Here is a 21,018-nt window from a genome sequence, read left to right as displayed (position 1 = left end):
TATAAACAGACACATTTTTATGTTAGAGACAACTTTTATTATTAACATCTTAGATTGCACTTCTTTAAAAAACAGCTCTTAAAGAACTTTGAACGGATAATCTTGAAGAAACTCAGGAATGCCAGATTAGAGGTGAACTGTACAAATAAAGAGAACATACTGCTGGTTAAAGAGAACTTACCTTAAAAAGGACAACTTGTGCTACTAGTTATGGATTTTTGGCATGGGAGATGAAACTTTCTTTCCTTCTACGTCTTTCCATCCAACACCTTCTCTTAACATCCCTCTGATCCACACTTTCATAAGAAAACTATAATGAATGTGGAAAATAAAGCTCCTCAGCCTTCTGCTCCATACTTTAAATCTAAACTTAAAAAAAAAAAAAAAAAGTTAAAACACAACTTCACTTCACTCTTGATAAACCAGTTTCACATAACAGTGTTAATAAAACATTCTTCTGACAAATCGCAGATTGAAACACCTCAGTTCTCACCCCAAATGCCCTGAGGCGCAACAAATAAATACAAAACCCTAAGAAAAACCTTCTGATTTTTTACCAGCAAACTGTTAAATAGAGATTACACACGAACAGACTCAGTCCTGCCGTTGACACAAAGTTACGGCAATTAAAAGAGAGAAACAAAGTTACTTCAGGTCGCTCAACAAAACATTTCACAAATGCACACTTACAAAAACATCTCAAACCATGCCATTTTTGTTTTGTTTTTACTGCGTTTGCAGCACAAAAGTGTAACAGATCACTCAGACCCTGGCAACACTGGAGTTTCTTCAACAACAAAAAAAAGTTGCGCATTTCTTTATCTTGGTTTGGTCAGTTGGAAAAAAAGACACGCAGTGGTCGAAAAGAAGGAAAAGGAAGGACAGCGTTTCTTAGAAAGTATTAAAACAACACAACCCCCCCTACCCCACTTCTTTTGGGACAGAATCACAGTTGGATTCCAACATGGAAAAATAAAGGATAACATAGTCAAACAGCCGCTCTTCGGGCTGGAAGGAGGGCGGTTAGGTGTCAAAGCCCCCCCTCCCAATATGGGAGGCTAAATGAGAGCAGGGTTATTAAAGGAGAAGGCTGATAGTGAAAACGTTTTCCCACCACCAGCCTTCTTAGGACTCCACTGCTGGTTCTTCCTCAGCATGCTTCTGCATGTGCAGGATCACCATCTACAAAAGAAAAGGAAATTCCTGCATTAGATGAGAGGAAATTTGGGAAACAAAGAATAACCAATCAGGAACTAATGGATACTTGCCAAGGAAACATAGAGTAATTAAGCAGGAACTAATGGTTATTTACCAAGGAAAAAAAAGAGTAACTAATGAGGAACTAATGAGTATTTACCAAGGAAACACAGAGTAACTAATCAGGAACTAATGGGTAGTTACCAAGGAAACACAGAGCAATGAAGCAGGAACTAATGGGTAGTTGCCAAGGAAACAGAGTGATTAAGCAGGCCCTAATGGTTATTTACCAAGGAGAAAAAGAGTAACTAATGAGGAACTAGTGAGTATTTACCAAGGAAACACAGAGTAATTAAGCAGGAACTAATGGGTAGTTACCAAGGAAACACAGAGCAATAAAGCAGGAACTAATGGGTAGTTACCAAGGAAACACAGAGCAATAAAGCAGGAACTAATGGGTAGTTACCAAGGAAACACAGAGCAATTAAGCAGGAACTAATGGGTAGTTTCACTTTAGGGTACAAAAAAACATTGGATAATGGTCGGGTTCTGATTAGATAATTATTAGTTCCTTAGTAACTACTTGATATGATGCTTGGCTCAAAAAGTCCATAAAATAATAGCTAGGCAGTCATTTGGTAGCAAGAAGTATTTCATTAGCTGTGACAACACTGGTTGAGGGTTTATTCAACACTGAGATTTTCTAATCTGCTAACAAACCAGTAGTCCCTTAAGGTACTGGTTAACTACCCTTTAGTTCCTTGATTGGAATATAATGGGGTCCTCATGGTATTGAATCTGGTTGCATAAAATGTTCATAAAATATGTAGTAGTTCATGTGCATGTGTTTTAAATAAAACTGCTCCTATGACTATATAGTACACATGTGGACTTATAGCTGAATTCTGACTTCATACAGAATAGTCTCAACCACCAAATCCACTTATATAGAAGATTTTATTTCCCACAGCTGTGTGTTTGCCTATCTAATAAAAATCCCCTAAAATAAACTAGGTTTTGTGTTTGTAATAGAACAAAAACAATGAATAGGTAGAAATATTCTGCAAAGCACTGTTTCTGCAAAAATAAATTAACATTTCAAATATATTTCTTTCCCTTTTTTTTACAGTTTTTTATTAACTTCAGTCAGATGTGTTTTAGCGTAAAGGCAGTTCTACTGAAAAGTAATGTCTGAAATTGTGCTGGCTGATGCTATACCTGGTTGGAGCTGCTGCGTGCGCTAAAAAACTCTTCACACTTCTTCCAGCGGCACTTGAATGCCTGGAAGTCAGTTGCAGTGTGGTCGTTGATCAGGTGCTGCTGGAGATGCTTCGACATCCCGAAGACCAGCGGGCAGCCATGCCACTGTGAACACAGCGGCCATTAATATTTCCATGCTGAACAGCTGGTATGAGGGGAAGTTTGTAAACAAACCAAATGAATCAGGATGCTATCTTACCCAGCAATGGTTGTTCTTCATCATGTTCAGCTTCACGCTCTGCACGCTGCCATCATAACACCCTGTGTAGATCTGAAAACACACAATCATCCTGAAGATTAGAAATAATTTCTGTGTTCTTTATATGTTTATCACAGGACTTTAGCTTAGAGGACAACTCAATAATGCATCCAAAAAGCTTTTAACTCAAATTTTGACACATATACACATTTTATATTAACTTCCAGAAGTTTTCCTGTTCCAAGTTGTAAAAACAAACTTCAATACATTTTGAGGGGATCTGATATGATGGATTTAAGCAAACCAACATTTACTGCAATAACACTACTACATAATCAACCCAAATGTAACTTAGCAATGGCTCCTTAATGCAGTTGCTTCATCTCACTCTACCCTACATAGATAATGTAGATCATAAGCTGGATCCAGGAGTTTTTAAAGGAATCTTAAACATTGTGAGAAACATGTGAGATAGTGAGGTTTGGTGAAACATGCAGTTCCACTATAAGCCAGAGGGTGGCAGCAGTGACTACTGGCAGCTTTAGCATTGGACTTAAAAGTTCGGAAGAAGTTTACTTAAGACGAAAAAATACAAAAGCGTTGTTGGTTCTTTGATAGGATTACTTGAAAACGTTTTAATAAAATTGAGTTGTTGAGTCATAAACCATGATCATTTTGGACATTGAGACAATACAGGTGCTGGTCATAAAATTAGAATATCATGAAAAAGTAGATTGATTTCAGTAATTCCATTTAAAAAGTGAAACTTGTATATTATATTCATACATTACATACAAACTCATATATTTCAGATGTTTATTTTGTTTAATTTTGATGATTACAAATGACAACAAATGAAAATCTCAAATTCATCATATCAGAAAATTAGAATATTGTGAAAAGGTTCAAAATTGATGGCCCCTGGTGCCACATTCTAATCAGCTAATTAACTCAAACCACCTGCAAAAGCCTTTAAATGGTCTTTCAGTCTAGTTCTATAGGCTACACAATCATGGGGAAGACTGCTGACTTGACAGTTGTCCAAAAGACGACCATCGACACCTTGCACAAGGAGGGCAAGACACAAAAGGTCATCGCTAAAGAGGCTGGCTGTTCACAGAGCTCAGTGTCCAAGCACATTAATAGAGAGGCGAAGGGAAGGAAAAGATGTGGTCGAAAAAAGTGTACAAGCAAGAGAGATAACCGCACCCTGGAGAGGATTGTGAAACAAAACCCATTCAAAAATGTGGGGGAGATTCACAAAGAGTGGACTGCAGCTGGAGTGAGTGCTTCAAGAACCACCACACACAGACGTATGAAAGACATGGGTTTCTGCTGTCGCATTCCTTGTGTCAAGCCACTCTTGAACCACAGACAGCGTCAGAAGCGTCTTGCCTGGGCTAAAGAGAAACAGGACTGGACTGCTGGTGAGTGGTCCAAAGTCATGTTCTCTGATGAAAGTAAATTTTGCATTTCCTTTGGAAATCAAGGTCCCAGAGTCTGGAGGAAAAGAAGAGAGGCACTTCATCCACGTTGCTTGAAGTCCAGTGTAAAGTTTCCACAGTCAGTGATGGTTTGGGGTGCCATGTCATCTGCTGGTGTTGGTCCATTGTGTTTTCTGAGGTCCAGGGTCAACGCAGCCACATACCAGGAAGTTTTAGAGCACCTCATGCTTCCTGCAGCTGACCAACTTTTTGGAGATGCAGATTTCATTTTCCAACAGGACTTGGCACCTGCACACAGTGCCAAAGCTACCAGTACCTGGTTGAAGGACCATGGTATCCCTGTTCTTAATTGGCCAGCAAACTCTCCTGACCTTAACCCCATAGAAAATCTATGGGGTATTGTGAAGAAGAAGATGCAATACACCAGACCCAACAATTCAGAAGAGCTAAAAGCCACTATTAGAGCAACCTGGGCTATCATAACACCTGAGCAGTGCCACAGACTGATCGACTCCATGCCACGCCGCATTGCTGCAGTAATACAGGCCAAAGGAGGCCCAACTAAATACTGAGTGCTGTACATGCTCATACTTTTCATGTTCATACTTTTCAGTTGGCCAACATTTCTATAAATCCTTTGTTTTTATTGGTCTTCAGTAATATTCTAATTTTCTGATATGATGAATTTGAGATTTTCATTTGTTGTCATTTGTAATCATCAAAATTAAACAAAATAAACATCTGAAATATATGAGTTTGTATGTAATGTATGAATATAATATACAAGTTTCACTTTTTAAATGGAATTACTGAAATCAATCTACTTTTTCATGATATTCTAATTTTATGACCAGCACCTGTAAGTATTGTGAGAACATGTGGGAGGAATTATAATCTAGATAAAATAGTCAAAGTTACTTAGAAATAAATACGTCATGTTTTCTCACCATGTTCTTATGGATGGCCATGCATAACACCATATCACTGTATCCACCATAGACCTGCAGCTGGTCCTGAGTCTGTGGACACAGTGAACATTTCCAGAATGAAACAAAACCTAATCTTATTTTCCCTTCTATAACTGAAAGAAATCTGTAGCAAGAACAATTATTTTTTAGTTTCTGGACAGACTGACCTGTAGGTCATAAACTCTGACCAGTTTGTCCAGGCAGGCTGTGACCATGACTTTCCCCAGAGCGGTCACCACGGTAACACCATGGCTATGACCTTTAAATGAGTGAACGAGCTCCCCTGTCTTTTTTAAGAAAAAAAAAAAAAAGTTTTAGTAAATTTATGAATTTAATAAGAAAAGGTTTTCATGTTAGAGAAATAGAACCATGAGAGAAACGTACGTGGATGTTGTGGGTATGAACAGAACGATCACTGGATCCGCTGATTACCAGATCATTGACCACCTGGAAGGGAGAAAAGATGGAGGAGGCTATTAGACCTTTGGATAAACCATAAAAAGATGTCTTCAGAATGTTGCGCTGACCGACCTTCATGCAGAGAACACCCTTGATGTGGCCCTTCAGCGTGCGCAGCAGCAGCCCGCTGTGAGCATCTCTCACGCTGATGGTGCTGTCATAGGAGCCAACCAGCAGGATCCTCCGTGCTCCCTCCTGCGACGAGGCCAGACAGCTCACGGCACGTGGCCCGTGACACTCAAATGTGTCCATCTGCTTGTTTGTCTAAACAATGAAGCGCAAAAACATGAACTCCGTCAACTCAAGCTGCTGCAGATGAAAGCAGTTTTTCATCAGTTGAAAACAAACACAAGCTTCAGGGCCGACACAAGGTGGTGCTTAAATGTTAAGTATATGGATCATTTTACCAAGCAGTAACCTTAGTTTGTAAATAAAAATCTATAAAGTTAGGTAAAGAGGCAAGGAGAGCATTAATCAGGGAAACAGCAGGAGGACCTATGGAATCTATGGAGGAGCTACATGGAACAACAGCTCAGTTGGAAGAAACCAATGATTGGACTTTAAGACACCACTCTACAAATCAGGCTTTCATTCAAGAGCAGCTTAAGCCATTAGATGTAGCCCAAAAAAAAGAAACGATAGCAGCTTTAGAGGGAAGCAAATCAGCCCATGGAAAGCTGAATAAAAGTAAATACTGGAAGGAAACCAGTTAAAAGCTGCAGAAGACCCTGAACATACAGCCAGGCTGACTCTTAGGAACAAAAGTTTCCTTCTTTAACCAATAAAGACCCAAACTACCTAATTTATCACTTTTTTTGGTAAAATAGTTTTGATCTTTTTATTTTCTCCTGAGGTCTGTAATGTGTCCAGGAGTGAAAAAACTTGACTCATAAACCTTTTTTATATGGAATTTCGTTCCATTATTGTCAAAATCAAAGAAAACATTTTGTAAATGGAAATTTAATAATGAAAATGCGATCCAGAAATAAAACTTTGAAACATTTCTTAATCAGAAAAAGGTTTTAAGAGTAACTGTGATGTTTTCCCAGACTTAGTTTTTTTTTTTTACAAAAACTTTGTTTTTTTTTCAAATTATGTTTCATATTTTAGGACTATTAAAAGAAATACATCTACTTTTTTTTTTATATAAATGTTTTATGTTTGTATTGACAAAAAATTATCTTTGCTTGCAACAATAATGAAACGAAATTCCCTCTATATATAAAAACTAAAACAAAAACTATTTTGAAATAACAGTTTTTGAATAGGGTCAAAGTCCATCCTCTATTTAAACCAACTCAAGAAAATATATTAGTTTTAACATTAAATAATAAAGGTTTGGTGCTTTTCAAATAAAATCAATCAAACTAAACAGTAGCTTGTTGTCATGTATCCCTCACCCTGAGGTTAAAGGTCACCACTGTGCCATTGGCCAGACCAGCGTATAGCATCTTCCATCGGCTGTGGAGGCAGAGGACTCGGTCGGACAGCTGGAACTGCTGCTCAAACTCTTGTGTCTGCAGACAACATTCAGCATTAGGGAAATGTCCAAACATGGCAACGGAACAATTCAGAACAAATTTGCTTTTACCTTGAGACTGTAGCAGCGGATGGTCTGGTCGCTGGACCCCGAATAAAGGCGATGATGTAAGGATGGAGCGACGGACACCAACAGGCAGGTCACTTTGGAGCTGTGACCCTCAAACACGCCCACGCATTTATGACTCTGCAACAAGAAAAGCTGTTTTATTTTCAACAAATACATGATATTAGGCAGCAGAGTTGGAGCGTCACCCACCACTAAGTCAAAGGCTTTGATGGTCCGATCCCCGGAGCACGTGTACAACAGCCCGTTGTGGATCTGGAGGGCGTTCACAGCCTCCTGGTGGCCATGAAATGTTCCTTCAGTCGGCATGTCATCCTCACCATGATCGGAGAAGGCGTCTAACAAACACAGGCAGACACACAGAAAAAAAGTTCCACATTATACAGCTAAGAAATGCTAATCAAAAATACTTTCAGATTAGTAGGTGAGTGTAGCATCTTTAGCAGATGTCCTTAAATAATTTGTTGATATAAATAAAATAGTAAACAATAATAGGATTAAGGGCTTAAATGGAAATGGAAATAAAGGAAATGATTGTAGCAGTTTTATGGCCGATCGGATTTTTCTTTTTTGAGGGCGAGAAAATAAGATCGCTTTTACATTAAAGTATTGGCCGATTGCCCAAAATGACTGCGGCCAACGGATGCAAATGCTGAATAAACGACAAAACGAGCTGCAAATATCTGTGAAGCTAACTCGGAAAACACGCAATAACAAACAAACAAAAAAAAAAGCAAGAGAGAAATGCTGCAATCCCCAAAAAGATAATGATGCAAATACTGAAAACAGCAGCAAAGTCACTAAAAAAAACAAAAAAAAAAACGAAAGCGTTCCAGACCACTGGAGGGAGCCGAACAACAAACCATATGTTTAAAGCAAGTATTGATTTTACAGAAAATAAAACAATATATGGCGTATAAATATTAGTTTTCTGCATTTTAAAGGGTCTAAAATATGTATATATATATATACATATATATACATATATATATACATATACATATATATATATACACATATGTATATATATACATATACATATATATACACATATGTATATATATACATATACATATATATACACATATGTATATATATACATATACATATATATACACATATGTATGTATATATATATATATATATATATATATATATATATATATATATATATATACACACACACACACACACATAGCTGATATTATTGGCTTCTTCTCTGTGAAATGAGGGGGAACCCCAATCAAGGTTAGCCATAAGCAGACATGGGTGGGCGAGTGCTAATGTTAATGGAGGTGGTAAACTTGTAGCTCTTGATTTGATTTTGATTTATTCTATTTCATTAATTCATTAATTCAATAAAAAAATATAATTTGTTCATGTAAAACTACAATTGTGAATAAAAAACATTATGAACTTCTAATATTTTCCCCATATTCACTAAAAAAATATTTATTTCAACTAAACATAATTAGACATAATGTACACAAAAGCAATAATAGTAAAAATTAACTGCTATCACCTTTGATATGTACAACTACATTAAATGTTTGATGCGATATGAACATTTTAATAGCTATTCATCACTGTAATTTATACAAATGCTGAAAAACAAAATAATATTTTACCCATACTAAACAGCCCCAGGTATTAACTGTTTTTTTTACAGGAAGAGATAAAATGAAGAAAAAATATATGAGACAGAAAGACCTGCTGAACCTAAACCCCTTTTCTCACTAAACAACTCCAAATAACCTGGCCAATAACTCCAAATAAATTGGCCTTTGTAAAATAATATCCACTCGAGTCTGTTTCTTAAAAAATACAACAATAAAATGAATGACCAACGTACCTGATGAGGTCCTGGGCAGCGTGACGGGAAAAGATAAATCACTGAAAAGACAAAACATCCATCATTAGACACTATTGAGGCAGAGAGCTAATAATCTATAAGACTAAGGCACAAAATATGACTTTTTAAATAACTATGCAATGGATATATCAATGTAACTTGATTTGTAATTTCTGTAAATGTGTGATTTCTACAAATATTTTGCATTATAAAAATTTTTTTTTGCTTTTTTCCTTAAAAAATATCCAGAAAAAACACACCAAAACATTGGTGTAATATTAAAGATATTAGCCTCTTCCATATAAATCACTGGTGATGATATTAAAGCAGCAATGGCTGCAATCTTCTTCCAAACATTAAATATTTTTTTGTTTCTTTTTTTAACAGATGGCAGGAACTGAATCATGGGATTTATTTAGTCTTTTCTGATGCTTTATGAGATTATTTAGTTGGAAACTCTAGAAAATGTAAATAAATATTAATTTTCGGGATTTTGCTTTTTTGTATGACCAACCTCTCAGAGGATTTGCACAGATCCATGTCACTGGTGGAGGAGACCTCGTTGCAGGCCAGGCTGTGCGGCTCAGATTTTATTGGGCCAGGGACTGCAGGTGGAGGAGTAGCCTGGGTGAACGCGTCCTCCTGTGGCTGCTGACAGGCCGCCGACACCTCCATGCTTCCTTCTACATCAAGGTTCTCTTGGGGAAGTGCTACCTTTGCGTCTGAACGTTTGTTGGCCTTTACGCCGCTGCTAGGTCTCTTGCTGCCTTCATCCGTTGGCAAACTGGAGGTGCTGAACTGAGAGCCTCCGCTCGGCCTCCTGCGCTGGCGCATCCACCTAGGCCTTGAGGCCTCCTCGTCCATCTCGGTGTCACTGCTCTGAAACTGCTCTACTCCCTGGGCTTTTTTCAACACCTTCCTCTTCTTGAGCTTCCTCACGCGCCTTCCACTCCTTAGCTCTAGTGGAGGGTCGGGCAAAATAAACGCTGGGGTGGACTGGAGCGACTCAGTGACAGCAGTATCAGGGAGCTCAGAGCCTCTTCTGGTGGGTGATGACTTTGAAACTGTTTTAGAGCTGTTGCAGCTCCACGCCTCTGGAGACCTTTCGGTTTTGTTGATCTGTGCAGATAGCTTCTCTTTGCATGCTGGAGGGTCTTCTGTGTTAGTTTGTTGAGGTTCAGGTTCTCTTCCAGGAGACATCCTCAGGCTGTGGACAGGATCTGCTGGGTTACAGATAGAAAATGATTTTTTAATTGTATCTAAAAGCTTGAAGCAACATTAATGTTTAATAAAAGTAAACATTTAAAACCTGCTGAGACACACAATCAACATGGTTTATTTCACTGACCAGGGACTCCAAATGAAGTTACCTGAGGGGTTCTGTAGCTCTGCGGTGGTGCTGTGTGCACAGCTCGTTATATTGCTATAAGGATCCGGCTCCAAGTTGATGCAGACTGGAGATTGGGGCTCCTCCTTGATGACTACGGGCTGAGGGAGAGTGGAGGAAGGCGGGGAAGCACACTCTGCAGAATGATTAGGACTGCACCCAGCAGTGGAGGACTTCTCAGAGAGCTCTGCTCCAAAATCAGCCATGTCTTTCAGTTTCAGACTGAGCTCTGGAGCCTCCTCAGTAGCACCTAAAAAGATAAAAGCACATCAAAGTGTTTCATACAGACTTTGTCAAAAGAGTTCCCCTTCAAATATTTTCAAAAGTACACGTTTCTCATATCTAAAACATAAACCTCACATTATTTAAAGGGCCTCTGGGCCACTTCCCTAATCACTAATACAGTTTTTTAAGGCCACTCCTGATAACAGCAGATATTGTCGAGCCGATTCTTAGAGTCCATGTTACTTTTCCTACTTCCATTTACATGAAATCCAATGGTAACAAATGCTACAGAAGTCTACATTTAAACAACAACAAAAAATACAAACAAAACATTAACAATGGATAGCAGGTAGAGAGACCAGCAATGCTTATCCTTTAGGACACCAAGGCACGCCTGCTGAGCGTACTAATGCATCAGTCAATGAGCAGATGTAAAGCCTGTCAGTTGATGGAGTATCTGGGAGAGTTTGGGGTTTTCTTATGCTACATTTACACCTCACGCGCTTTGTCCAGCAAAAAAGCGCCTGCTCCTTTATTTTGATACTTATACACATTAAGCTCAGACGCCTTAAGAGCATTTTTGATGCTCCTGAGGGGCGTCTAGTAAAGTGTATACAGGTGCGTCTGATGCTTCTGCTGCTCCTGTGTTCAATGGCAGAGCAGCTTTGCTATATTTGCTGTGATAAGCTGGTAAAAATTAGATTTAATATATTCTTAAGTGAGAGAGTGCACCTCAAAACATCATCTGTTCATTCTGTCTTAAAATATAATTTTTGCTGTCGGAGGTGCGCAGACGCCCACATACCGGGTGCACGGTCACTGGGAATCCAGCAGCAGCTGGGGGTTTCCGCTGCTGTTTGTGACGGCTGGAAGTAGATGTTAGCATTTTTACTTTTTGTGGTACAAACTGTAGGCACCAGAATAATAATAAATAAATAATAACATTTTGCCAGACGGTTTTGACAATTTAAGTTAATTTAGGCATTAATAAACTGTTTCAAAAGGACTGATCATATTGTTCTGCATCAGCAGCGGCATGTCTTTGTCCCTGTCAGCTCACAGATCAGCTTCTCTGATTGGTTGGTGTGGCACGTTGAGCAGTAAAAGTTAAAATTTTCCAACTCCAGCAGCTGCTGTTTGTGAAGTGTGTCACGCGCATCAGATGCTCAGAAGCTCATGAGGCGGATGCTAAAATGTGTCAAGATGCACTGCTCGAGACGCACTGCAGGACCTTTTAATGCGCCTTACCAGCTGCTTCTATCACGTGTGCTGTGAACGTAGCATTAGATGTTGAAACTGAACACCGTTTTATAGCCTAACTCTCTCCGCAAGTTCCTTTCTAGTCAGTCTACTCTGGGACTCAGTCTTCCTGATGCAGTTTGTCCACCTATGTCAACAAAACTTCTGAGATCTTAAAAAAAAGATGGAGATTAGATTACAGACAGAAAGGCTCCTTTCATACATATCTAGAACCTCAGGTGGAGGGGTATTGTGAGAGAAGAGGCGTGAAAGGGGGAAGAAAAATGCACACCACACTTTTGAGATTTTTCTTTAAGAAAATCATTGAGAAAACGCATCATTCTCCTTGTTTGTTGGTAAATCTGTTTAAGAAATGTGGGATGGAAAGTTCAAAAGAAACAAAGAGCAATGCTTAGCTAAAAATATCTAAATATAATATAATAACTGATTATAACCTAAATGTTGTTGTTTTTTTTACCTTGCATGCCTTTGAGCAGCTCTATCCGTTTGTTTCTCAGCGTGCTCATCTCCACTGTCATCTAAAGGAGGATAAAAACACGTTAACTTTAGCTGTAATAAGGAGTTTGGGTTCTAATGAGGTTTTACTGAAACACTTTAAGATCCAACACTTTTGTTAAAATCTAATTCAAAGAGCAGAAAGACAATAAAACTTGGGGAGACTTCTTATTTTGAGAACATGCATCATGATTTCAAAATTTTTGACTAAGTGTAGTTTTTTTACTGTTCTTAAAGATTATTGAAATTATTCTTGGATTAATAATCTAACATGGTCTGTTTTTCCAAGGACCTGTGGAAACACAGCCTACCTGCTGTTTAACCACCATGAGTCGCTGCACCTCAAGGTAGGCGGCCTCCAGCGCCGCCCGGGCCTGGATCAGGTTGGCGTCCACTTTCTGTAGGGACTGACTCAGCTCCTCCTCCCGCAGTGACACAGCGAGCAGCTGGTCAATCTGCAGGCGCTCTGCTCCGAACACAAATAAACGCATTAGGATCTTCAGTGGCGGTAAACTCAGGCCTCTAAGAGCTGTAATCTCTAATCCTGATGCAAACCTTTTTTGGGTTTGATTTTCCTCCTTTTGTTGGCCCCCTCCAGAGAAGATGCCCCCATGCTGGGAGAGTCCTAAACATGAGAGAGAAATGTTTAGACATGGAGGTATAAACTAGAGGTTAAAGCGTGTTTCCCTGAACTCACCCCTGCGGCTCGTCTCCTCTTTCCCGTCCCCTGCCCGTCACACTGCTCCGTCCCTGAGCTGCTGTCCCCCAGCGCTGAATCAGACGGCTGGAGAACTTTGGCCAGTTTGTCTGGCTTCTCTGGAGCAGAAAGAGGCAAAGACTCCTGCTCCTCTACCGTTTCCTCTGATTTTAAAGAAAAACACACGGGATGAGGGATTCCAGACGTGAGGCTGCTCTCTGACAGGGAGCGTTTACGAGATTTGCTCTCAGCTGTGATCTCCATCAGTGATTCCCACTGAAAGCCCTCCAGCAGGGCGTCTCCATCCTCCCCCTGGTTTTGGGACTCCTGCTCTAACGGCACCATCTCAATGCCAAACCTGAGGAAGCGCAGATGAAACGTGTTAATCTAAACAGCAGTGACAGAGAATGGAAACGTCTTGGAGGAAACCCTCACCTCGGCATGCCTTTTCCCTTGTCCTGCTTCTTTCGGACCTCCTGGTAAACCTGCTCCCAGTTCACACTGCGCCGTGGGCCGGAGGAGTTGATCAGCTGCCTCACAGTCGGTTTGAGGCCAGAATCTTTCTCCGCGTCGCTCCGCCTCGACTCGCTGAGGTTTCGCACGCGGCGGGCGATGTTCAGGTTCGGCTCGTGGCCCGTGGCTTTGCTTTTGGAGCTCATGTGTTTGGTAAGGTCCCTCTTTAAGACAGGGGGGAGGTCCAGTTTGGACAAGGCGGATGTGTCCGACCCCGAGGCCATCTGGGCTTCACTGCTTCTGAGCGTGTCGCTCTCTGAGCTCTGGCCTGCCTCAGTTTGGACTCCTGAGGAGCTCCGCCTCTCTGCTCCGTCCCCGCTCTCCTCTTCCTTCCTTACTGAAGCTGCAGGCTCTGAAGCTGCAGGCTCTGTGCTCACTGTGTTGGAGGTGCTGACCTGAAGTGACTGGACAAAGTTGTCTTCGGTAGATGAGGGTGGAGCCTTTTCCTGCCTGACTACCACAGGAGGTGATGCTTTACCAGAACTCCGGTGTTTGTCTTTGACTGGCGGGCTCTGGTTGTGTCTGTGATCCAGCTGTTGCTCCCCAGGGCGGGTTGTCCTCTCAATAGAGCTCCTTCTCTCGAATCCAATCTGTCTGACTGAGCGTTTCACCTCTGGGAGGAACTTCTCCTGCCGTTCAGTCAGGTAGCCAACAGGTACCTTGCTCCCAATTTGTTTACCAATTGGTTTTGACTTCAGGCTGGAGGCCACAGTTCTGGTTTCAGGGACTGAGGAACTCTTCTGCTCTTCCTGTTGTGAGGTTCTATTTCTAGGCTCACTGCTTTGTTTGCTATCACTGAGGGCCAGTCTTTGTTTCAATGGATGCTTCTTTTTCTCTTCCACACTTTGCACGCCTGAGTCACCTGGTTTGGGATCAGACTGGGCGGGTTTCAGGAGCGTCTCTGACGTATTCTGGAGCATCTCACCATGCGATCCGGACACGACAGGATAGGGAGACCAGCGGCAGCTTTTGTCTAACTTAGGATTGCTGCCAAGAGTTTTGGAATTTTTACCATGATGGTCTGAGTCTGCCGGTGAAGCCTCTTCTTTTTGATACCTGGAGTCCTGCTGACCTCTCCTAACATCTCCTCTACTTCCAAAGTGGTTGAAAGCCTGGCCCAGAAACCTAGGCCCCAAAAAGCTGTGGGGCCTTGCCTGTGAGGCGTACCTGGCAATGTTGTTATGACCATAGAGTCCGTTACTGCTTCCTCCACTGCAGAGCCAGGGCAGTCGACTCTGCTCACTGCCGTTGCCCCGAGTCTTGCTGCCATCCCCCCTTTCATTGGAAAACTCCATGGTCGCCCATCTCTGTAAACCAGGGGCCTCCTGGGCGTGCCACGTGGCGCTCTTCCCCTGTTGGTTCTGATACAATGGTTTCAGCCCCTCCGTTCTGCCATCATGGTAGCTTCTTCTGTGCCAAGAGTTGTGCTGGCGGGGTCCATTGAAGCCCTGCTGGGACGCCTGCCGCTCCAGAAAGTAACGTTCCTTAAGTTTGTTCAGTCTCTGCTGAAACTCCTCTTTTCTCTTTCGTTCTTCTTCTTCTTTTGCCAGCTTTGCAGCTGCAGCTTCCTTCTCTTTTCTACAAATGAAATAAACATGGATGTTATTGGATCATTAAAAAATATGAGAACAACTTCTGAGGCTGTTTTCAGTCTTAGAGAGGTATGTCTGCCATGGAACAGACTGGCTTTGGATATGTTGGTATAAAACCTCACAATCAAAGTTAATCAGAATCAGAATTCTGACTATGTATAAGCTATATTAAGGGCATGTTATCACAATCGCCATTCCACCAAAATGACTCACAAATATGAAAGGCATCGATTTAAAAAAGAATAAAGAAGTACTGCCCTTAGTAACAATCAAGGGGTGCCATTTACTTCTAAATTGAACAAAAATACTGTAAACAAATTATAAATAAATATTCCATAACATAAATTAATATTTGTAATTAAATAAAAACACATTTTATCAGTTATCTATCTAAAGATATATTCATTCCTTTATGTAAGCTTAATTAATGTCAACATACGGTATGTATATATATTTTTTTTTATTTCAAGATTTATCTGTCCCGACCCAATGTAGATTTATCACTATTAAGATGTATTCATTCATGCCAAAATTGGCATGTATTCATAATTTTATAATCAAATACTACCGTATATGAAGGGGGGAAGTTTTCTCTGCAGGACGGCTCTGGTTCAGAGGTCCAGCAAAACTGCAGCACATGCTAACTAGCGTCAGCTAACATGCTACATGAGGCTAAGATGCAAATTTTTTAAGGTGATTGATTTCATATATTGCTTTTGTTAAGCACTCAGACACTACGGCCATCACAGGAAGTCACCTACATAAGCGACTTAATGACTGCATGGGATTGGTTTCATCTGAGTGGAAAACTGCTGGAAAAGCTTTATCGCCAACAAAAAGTAAAGAGATCTCTGAATATTTCTAAAAACATCTCTGTAAATAAATGTAGGTTAGATCCGTTTATTATTTATCACATCTCAGATAAAGATTTCTGACCCATCCTGTTGCTTTTTCGCAAAAAAATACCTTTTTTGTTTTGTTTTGGAGAACAGATTCAAAGTCGCAGTACACGCATTTGAACTGAGGGGAGTGCCAAACAGACAGTTTTAGACCAAACTGTGGAATGTGCAGCAAACTGTCTCTAAAATGCCCTGGGACATGTAGACAGCCCTATAAAACACCCATGTTTGCAGTTTATCAGCAAAGAAAATTATTTAGGGGTGAGCTTTCCTTTAATTACAAAATGTGGACAAAATGTTCAAATACCGCTGCTCTTTAAAGGTTTGAAAAGAGGCTGACGTCATGGGAGCTGATTGAACATGACTCAGACAGAGGAGCAAAGCCTGGTGTCAAACCAGCTCCGGAAGCTCCTGATTGAAATGTCTCTAATTCATGGTGTAAGACAGATCAACATATGGAATGGCATAAAAATTAGTCTAGACAAATCTTATATAATAAATCAAAGTCATCATAAAAGGCTTAAATATCCAGTGTGTCTTAATATATCCACAAAGTTTTAGGTTTGAGCCCGTGTCTGAACTCCGTGTGCGGTCATGCATTTTCACATTTTTTTTTTAGCCCACAGGTCTGACATTTGACTCCGGCTAAAAAAGGGTAGAATGCGACTACATGGCATATGTTGGCCGACTGTGGCTTGACCTACTCATGATTACATCTTAGATATGATATAAAACACACAGAAAAAAAAAATTTTTTTAAGTAAAGAATCATCAGAGCAGTTCAGTCTGGAGCCTCTTTTCTCAATCAGATCACTCAGCTATCTTATTTTCTTACCTGATCTGTTCTTTCCTCTTCTGGATCAGCTCCACCAGCGTCTGGTCAAAGTATTCTTCGTCCTGGTCATCCCTGTTCTGCTGTTTAACGGCTGCCTCCACGTTTTGCTTGTGTGTGGGGCCGGATATGTGGCTGGCGTAGTCAGTCAGGCTAGCCATATTCACCTTGCACACTCGGCACTCGTGTCCGCAGTCACTGGGGAGAGAAGGCGAGAGCGGTGGTTCAATCCTTCCTTCAGGCATGATGCTGCTGATTGCTCTTACACGCCGGCTCTACTCGCTTATAACTTTGACGTCTTAATAATAAACCCAGGAAAGGAGATTACTCAACAATCCTGTCAAATAATTAGTCTGATTTGTCTCTTGCAGATCAGGAGGCAACTAACTTAGAAATTTATATGCGTTAAAGTCTTAAATCATCCTGATCTTAATGTTCCCTATTTTTCAGCAGGCCGTAGATGGCGGCGGCCAGGCTGGACCCAGGCAGCGTGCTAGTTTAGATGTTGGAGTCCAGCCATGCAGCACAGCGCTGGGACGTGTGGGTGGAAAAGAGGCCGCCGTCCTCAGCTCAGTGCGCCTTCATGATGGTGTCCGCTGCGCTCTGGTGCTTCACAGAAGGCGCCGTCTGTATTTGACCTCCCTCTGCGCTCCAAATGCCAAAACCCACCCCCCACCTCAATCCTGCATGACGGTTTGTGTTATTGGGCCTGGAGACCCTGAACGCCAATCCCAAGTAAAGCAGTGAAACCGAAGCTGAGGGCAGCTGCTCATAGACTCCATTTTAAACCTCACCCTGGTATGCCATTCTGTCATTCTGCATTTGGGGGTGGGGGGTGGGTGCAGCTGCTTTCCTGGGTCTCTGTAAATCTGTGTCATGGGGTGGAACCATTTTCAGGCCTCTCATGCAGCTGGCAAGCCCCTCTAAAATAGAGTTACTCATTTCTGGTACAGCTCCAAAAAAAAAAAAAATGTTTTGTCTCAAATTTTAGGACAAAGTAATCAGAACAAACCATCAGCGTTTAACAATGACTCTGAATTATTGTGTCATTTTTAAACCAAACCACCGCTTTATGTTACATATTGACACAAAATCCTGACAGCAATCTCAGCAACAGGCCACATTCTTTCAGTCATCTAAGGGGGGGATGGAGAGTCACAAGGAGCCCTTTGACTTCTAACAGCCATGTCTGTTGTTCAGATTGGGTCTAAATATACATGCAGCAGTGAAGGCAGCTGTCAGCACCTCTTCAAAACACGTGCTTGTGTGCACACGTGCAAATGACCCAAACAGATTCGGACAAAAGAAACTTTTACTTTTAAAGGGCGAGAGCTGAACTCACCGGCCTTTAAGCTTCTCCAGCTCCCGGTGGTGAAGCATGCTCCTCATGTGCTCATCCATGTCCTGCAGATTAACAAAGAGATGTGTTTCACTTTTAGGATTTGCAGATCATTTCCAGAGGGGTTAGTGTTAAATGAGAGGATGTTTGTGCACAAGAAAGTAAAACAGAGCTTTATGCATACAGAGGTCATCAATTGAAGAAGCATGGAGAAAAATTCCACCTCTGGGTTATTACCTGCTTGGAGGAGCAGACGATTTCACACAGAACGCACTGTCTGTTCCTCATCATTTTTTTACGCAGGTGGATCTCAGCCCATTACTGTCAGGGGAGAGAGTTAATCAGACTTTAAAGAAATGATTAAAGTGTTCTGTTATGAACTGCAAGCTTTCATAGAGCTACTGGAAAGCTTTTGATATCTGCAGAAAACTGAAACCTTAGCAAAAATATTTGAAATTCTTCACACCGTTAAGAGCACAGCGCAGTGTCTATTTAATGCATCACCAGAGGTCCAAATGGTAGCAGAGATCAGCCGGGATGCTGGTTTTTATTCCAGGGTGCTGATGGAACAACTCTGCTGCCAAATGTATAAAGCCGTGGTCGCATTGGAGTCATGCCTGGACTTGTCTAAAGCTTACAAACTGACTTAGCATTTAAAAGCCAGTTAAAGGGGACACCAAGCATCAGATTTGTAAAACTAAAGCCTGAACTGTTATGACTGTAATATTTAACATCCAAGCAAAGTTGAAAGAAAAAAAATCCTGTAAAATTTTCATTAATGAAAAAAAATCTTGTAAAAAAATCGTGTCCACCACACTTATTTGGTGGGGTAACATTAAAGGAGACAGCACAAGGATTTTCACATTAAATGAAAATGTAATTTATTAAATTATATTAAAGAAATTAAACCTAAAAAGAGAACACCTGAAATAACAAAAATAGATTAATGCAAAAAACATAACCAGAATAAAGCAAAAGCAAAACAAACCTAACAAACCCAACCCTAAGATACAAACCAAATTACATTTTCCCATTCTCTAGCTTTTTCTCTACCTCGAGCTTCTTTTCTGAACATACGGCTTTACGTTCAACCATAAGAAGATTCGCGCAAATAAATCTTGATATATCTGACGAAATTGTTGATTGATAAAAAAAAAGTATTTTAAATGCCACGATAATTACATTTAATGAATTTTAATGCCAATTAAGGCCTTAATTTAAAAAATAATAATTTAATTACTTTTAATGACCCGCGAAAACCCTGTCATGGAAACTAATTTATTTAATGTTACTTTGTACTGCTGGTGAAACAAATACGGCAAAATAGAAACCACAAATACAGTAAAAAGAGTCTCTTTAAAATGATAATAAATATGATGTTGTCTAAGCACTGGACCAAATGTAACTAATGTACAATCAGATCATGTTATTTCAATAACATTCTGGTACCATTTAATATGGGCTGTTACACCATCAAAATCAAAGTCTTAGTACCACAATCAATAATACGTTGTAAACTACAACCACATATATCAATCCCTAGCTGGAAAAAACTAGTGAAATGTATTAAACTAATCCTCAGTCAAGGCAGCAAAGTAAGATTAAAAAGCACAATTAATTTATTTCACATATAAACCAAATTAAAGTACATTTTTAAGTGAAGACCTTTGATTAAAAAGCCAAACAGGAGCCTCCACTTTCTGTTAGGTTGATCTAGGTTCCTGTTATGCCACTAACAAACACTCCATCTTCAATCAACATGTTGGTGAGGGAGTCTGCCTCTACTCTGTTGCCAGTGTGCCCTTCAAACCGGTTACCTTAGATAAGGAAAAGTACAAATGACAAATTCAAACCTCTAATTAAAAAAAGAATAATCCAACAACAAACTTTATTTAGTCTTCTTTAAATCTGCAGCATGAGACCCTCCTTTCCAGCAGCTACAGCCATCTACAGATAAAACTCAAGACAATGAAAGTTGCAACTGATTTCTGCCTCGAGGAGGGAGACAAACTTACTGAATTAAATTCACTCTCTGCCTCTTCTGCATTCGGTTAAGAAAGCATTAGGAGATCACAAGTATAACTGCAAATGCAGCACAACATATACATTGCATGTTACGAGTTTATTAGCAGCTCCTTACTACGACTTGAAGTTGAAAAGAAGCAGCTAACGACTAACAACAAAGGAGTACGTTGGCTTATTACTTTACCTACCTGTTTAAAGCAATCCCACACGATAGGTTGCATCACTGTTGCGACATTTGTTGTGCTAGTTTAATAAGAATTTGACTGAATCTTATCCATGATCACAGATGTAATCGAATAGTTTGTGTAGAGGGGGTCCCCCTTTGCTAGCATGGCTATTTAGCTTTGCTAATGTAAAAGAGTAACGAAAATCGTCCTAAATAAACTCCAGCGAGAACCTTTGATAAGGAAAATAATAAATTGTGTAAAGAACTATAATATAACATGGGAAAAACGCTCGGTGGAACAGTTAGTTAAGGAAAGTTCTGATCTGAGCTAAAGTTAGCAAACTGATCACAGCTCGTTTAACCAGCCCTCCAGTCTCCCCACTGCTCCGCCAACTCGCAGTATTAACCATTATTTGAAATGTGCAAATAAATATAACTTCGTACAATATGAATTCTGTTTACCTTTCCAAGTTCTTATAGTAAATGTGTGCAGTAGTGTGTTTACTACAGCAGCTAACAATAACATCCTCCTTGGAGGCCTCGCCCAGTGAACCACTTCCTGTGATGCGTTCATGAGCAGGGCGTAAGTGTCGGAACCCCCG

General features: G+C 40.4%; 1 protein-coding gene across 3 annotated transcripts; it reads right to left on the bottom strand.

Moving 5' to 3' along the window:
• Nucleotides 1-14: 14 nt before the first annotated feature.
• On the bottom strand, nt 15-20,976 carry znf106a (zinc finger protein 106a). Of its 3 annotated transcripts, none has more exons than XM_038279489.1 (22): nt 20,879-20,976; nt 18,463-18,546; nt 18,229-18,290; nt 16,890-17,084; nt 13,486-15,141; nt 13,051-13,408; nt 12,909-12,978; nt 12,665-12,819; nt 12,316-12,376; nt 10,357-10,623; nt 9,501-10,209; nt 8,987-9,027; nt 7,327-7,472; nt 7,120-7,254; nt 6,929-7,045; nt 5,601-5,792; nt 5,454-5,516; nt 5,237-5,356; nt 5,049-5,120; nt 2,657-2,728; nt 2,416-2,562; nt 15-1,182 (listed from the first exon to the last, which is right to left on the bottom strand). In XM_038279489.1, exons 2-22 carry the CDS (start codon nt 18,514-18,516, stop codon nt 1,126-1,128), a joined length of 4,749 nt encoding a protein of 1,582 aa, XP_038135417.1. In that variant the 5' UTR covers nt 18,517-18,546; nt 20,879-20,976; the 3' UTR covers nt 15-1,125. The 3 variants fall into 3 exon arrangements, with proteins under 3 accessions (XP_038135417.1, XP_038135419.1, XP_038135418.1); XM_038279491.1 differs by having other exon boundaries at nt 9,501-10,206; XM_038279490.1 differs by lacking the exon at nt 20,879-20,976 and adding an exon at nt 20,439-20,689.
• Nucleotides 20,977-21,018: the final 42 nt, after the last annotated feature.

This window comes from Cyprinodon tularosa, unplaced genomic scaffold, assembly GCF_016077235.1.
Source record: "Cyprinodon tularosa strain WSP-4 unplaced genomic scaffold, ASM1607723v1 ctg150, whole genome shotgun sequence".
NCBI lineage: Eukaryota > Metazoa > Chordata > Actinopteri > Cyprinodontiformes > Cyprinodontidae > Cyprinodon > Cyprinodon tularosa.
Note: the sequence above shows the minus strand (reverse complement) of the source record. Positions and strands in the feature narration are given on the sequence as shown.

Excerpts from the sequence above, each read along its gene's own strand:
- znf106a (XM_038279489.1), bottom strand. The coding sequence starts at position 18,516 with ATGATGAGGAACAGACAGTGCGTTCTGTGTGAAATCGTCTGCTCCTCC. Across the intron at positions 15,142-16,889 it reads AAGAGGAAAGAACAGATCAG|AAAAGAGAAGGAAGCTGCAG; the intron begins GTAAGAAAATAA and ends TTTCATTTGTAG. Across the intron at positions 12,820-12,908 it reads GAAAATCAAACCCAAAAAAG|AGCGCCTGCAGATTGACCAG; the intron begins GTTTGCATCAGG and ends TGTTCGGAGCAG.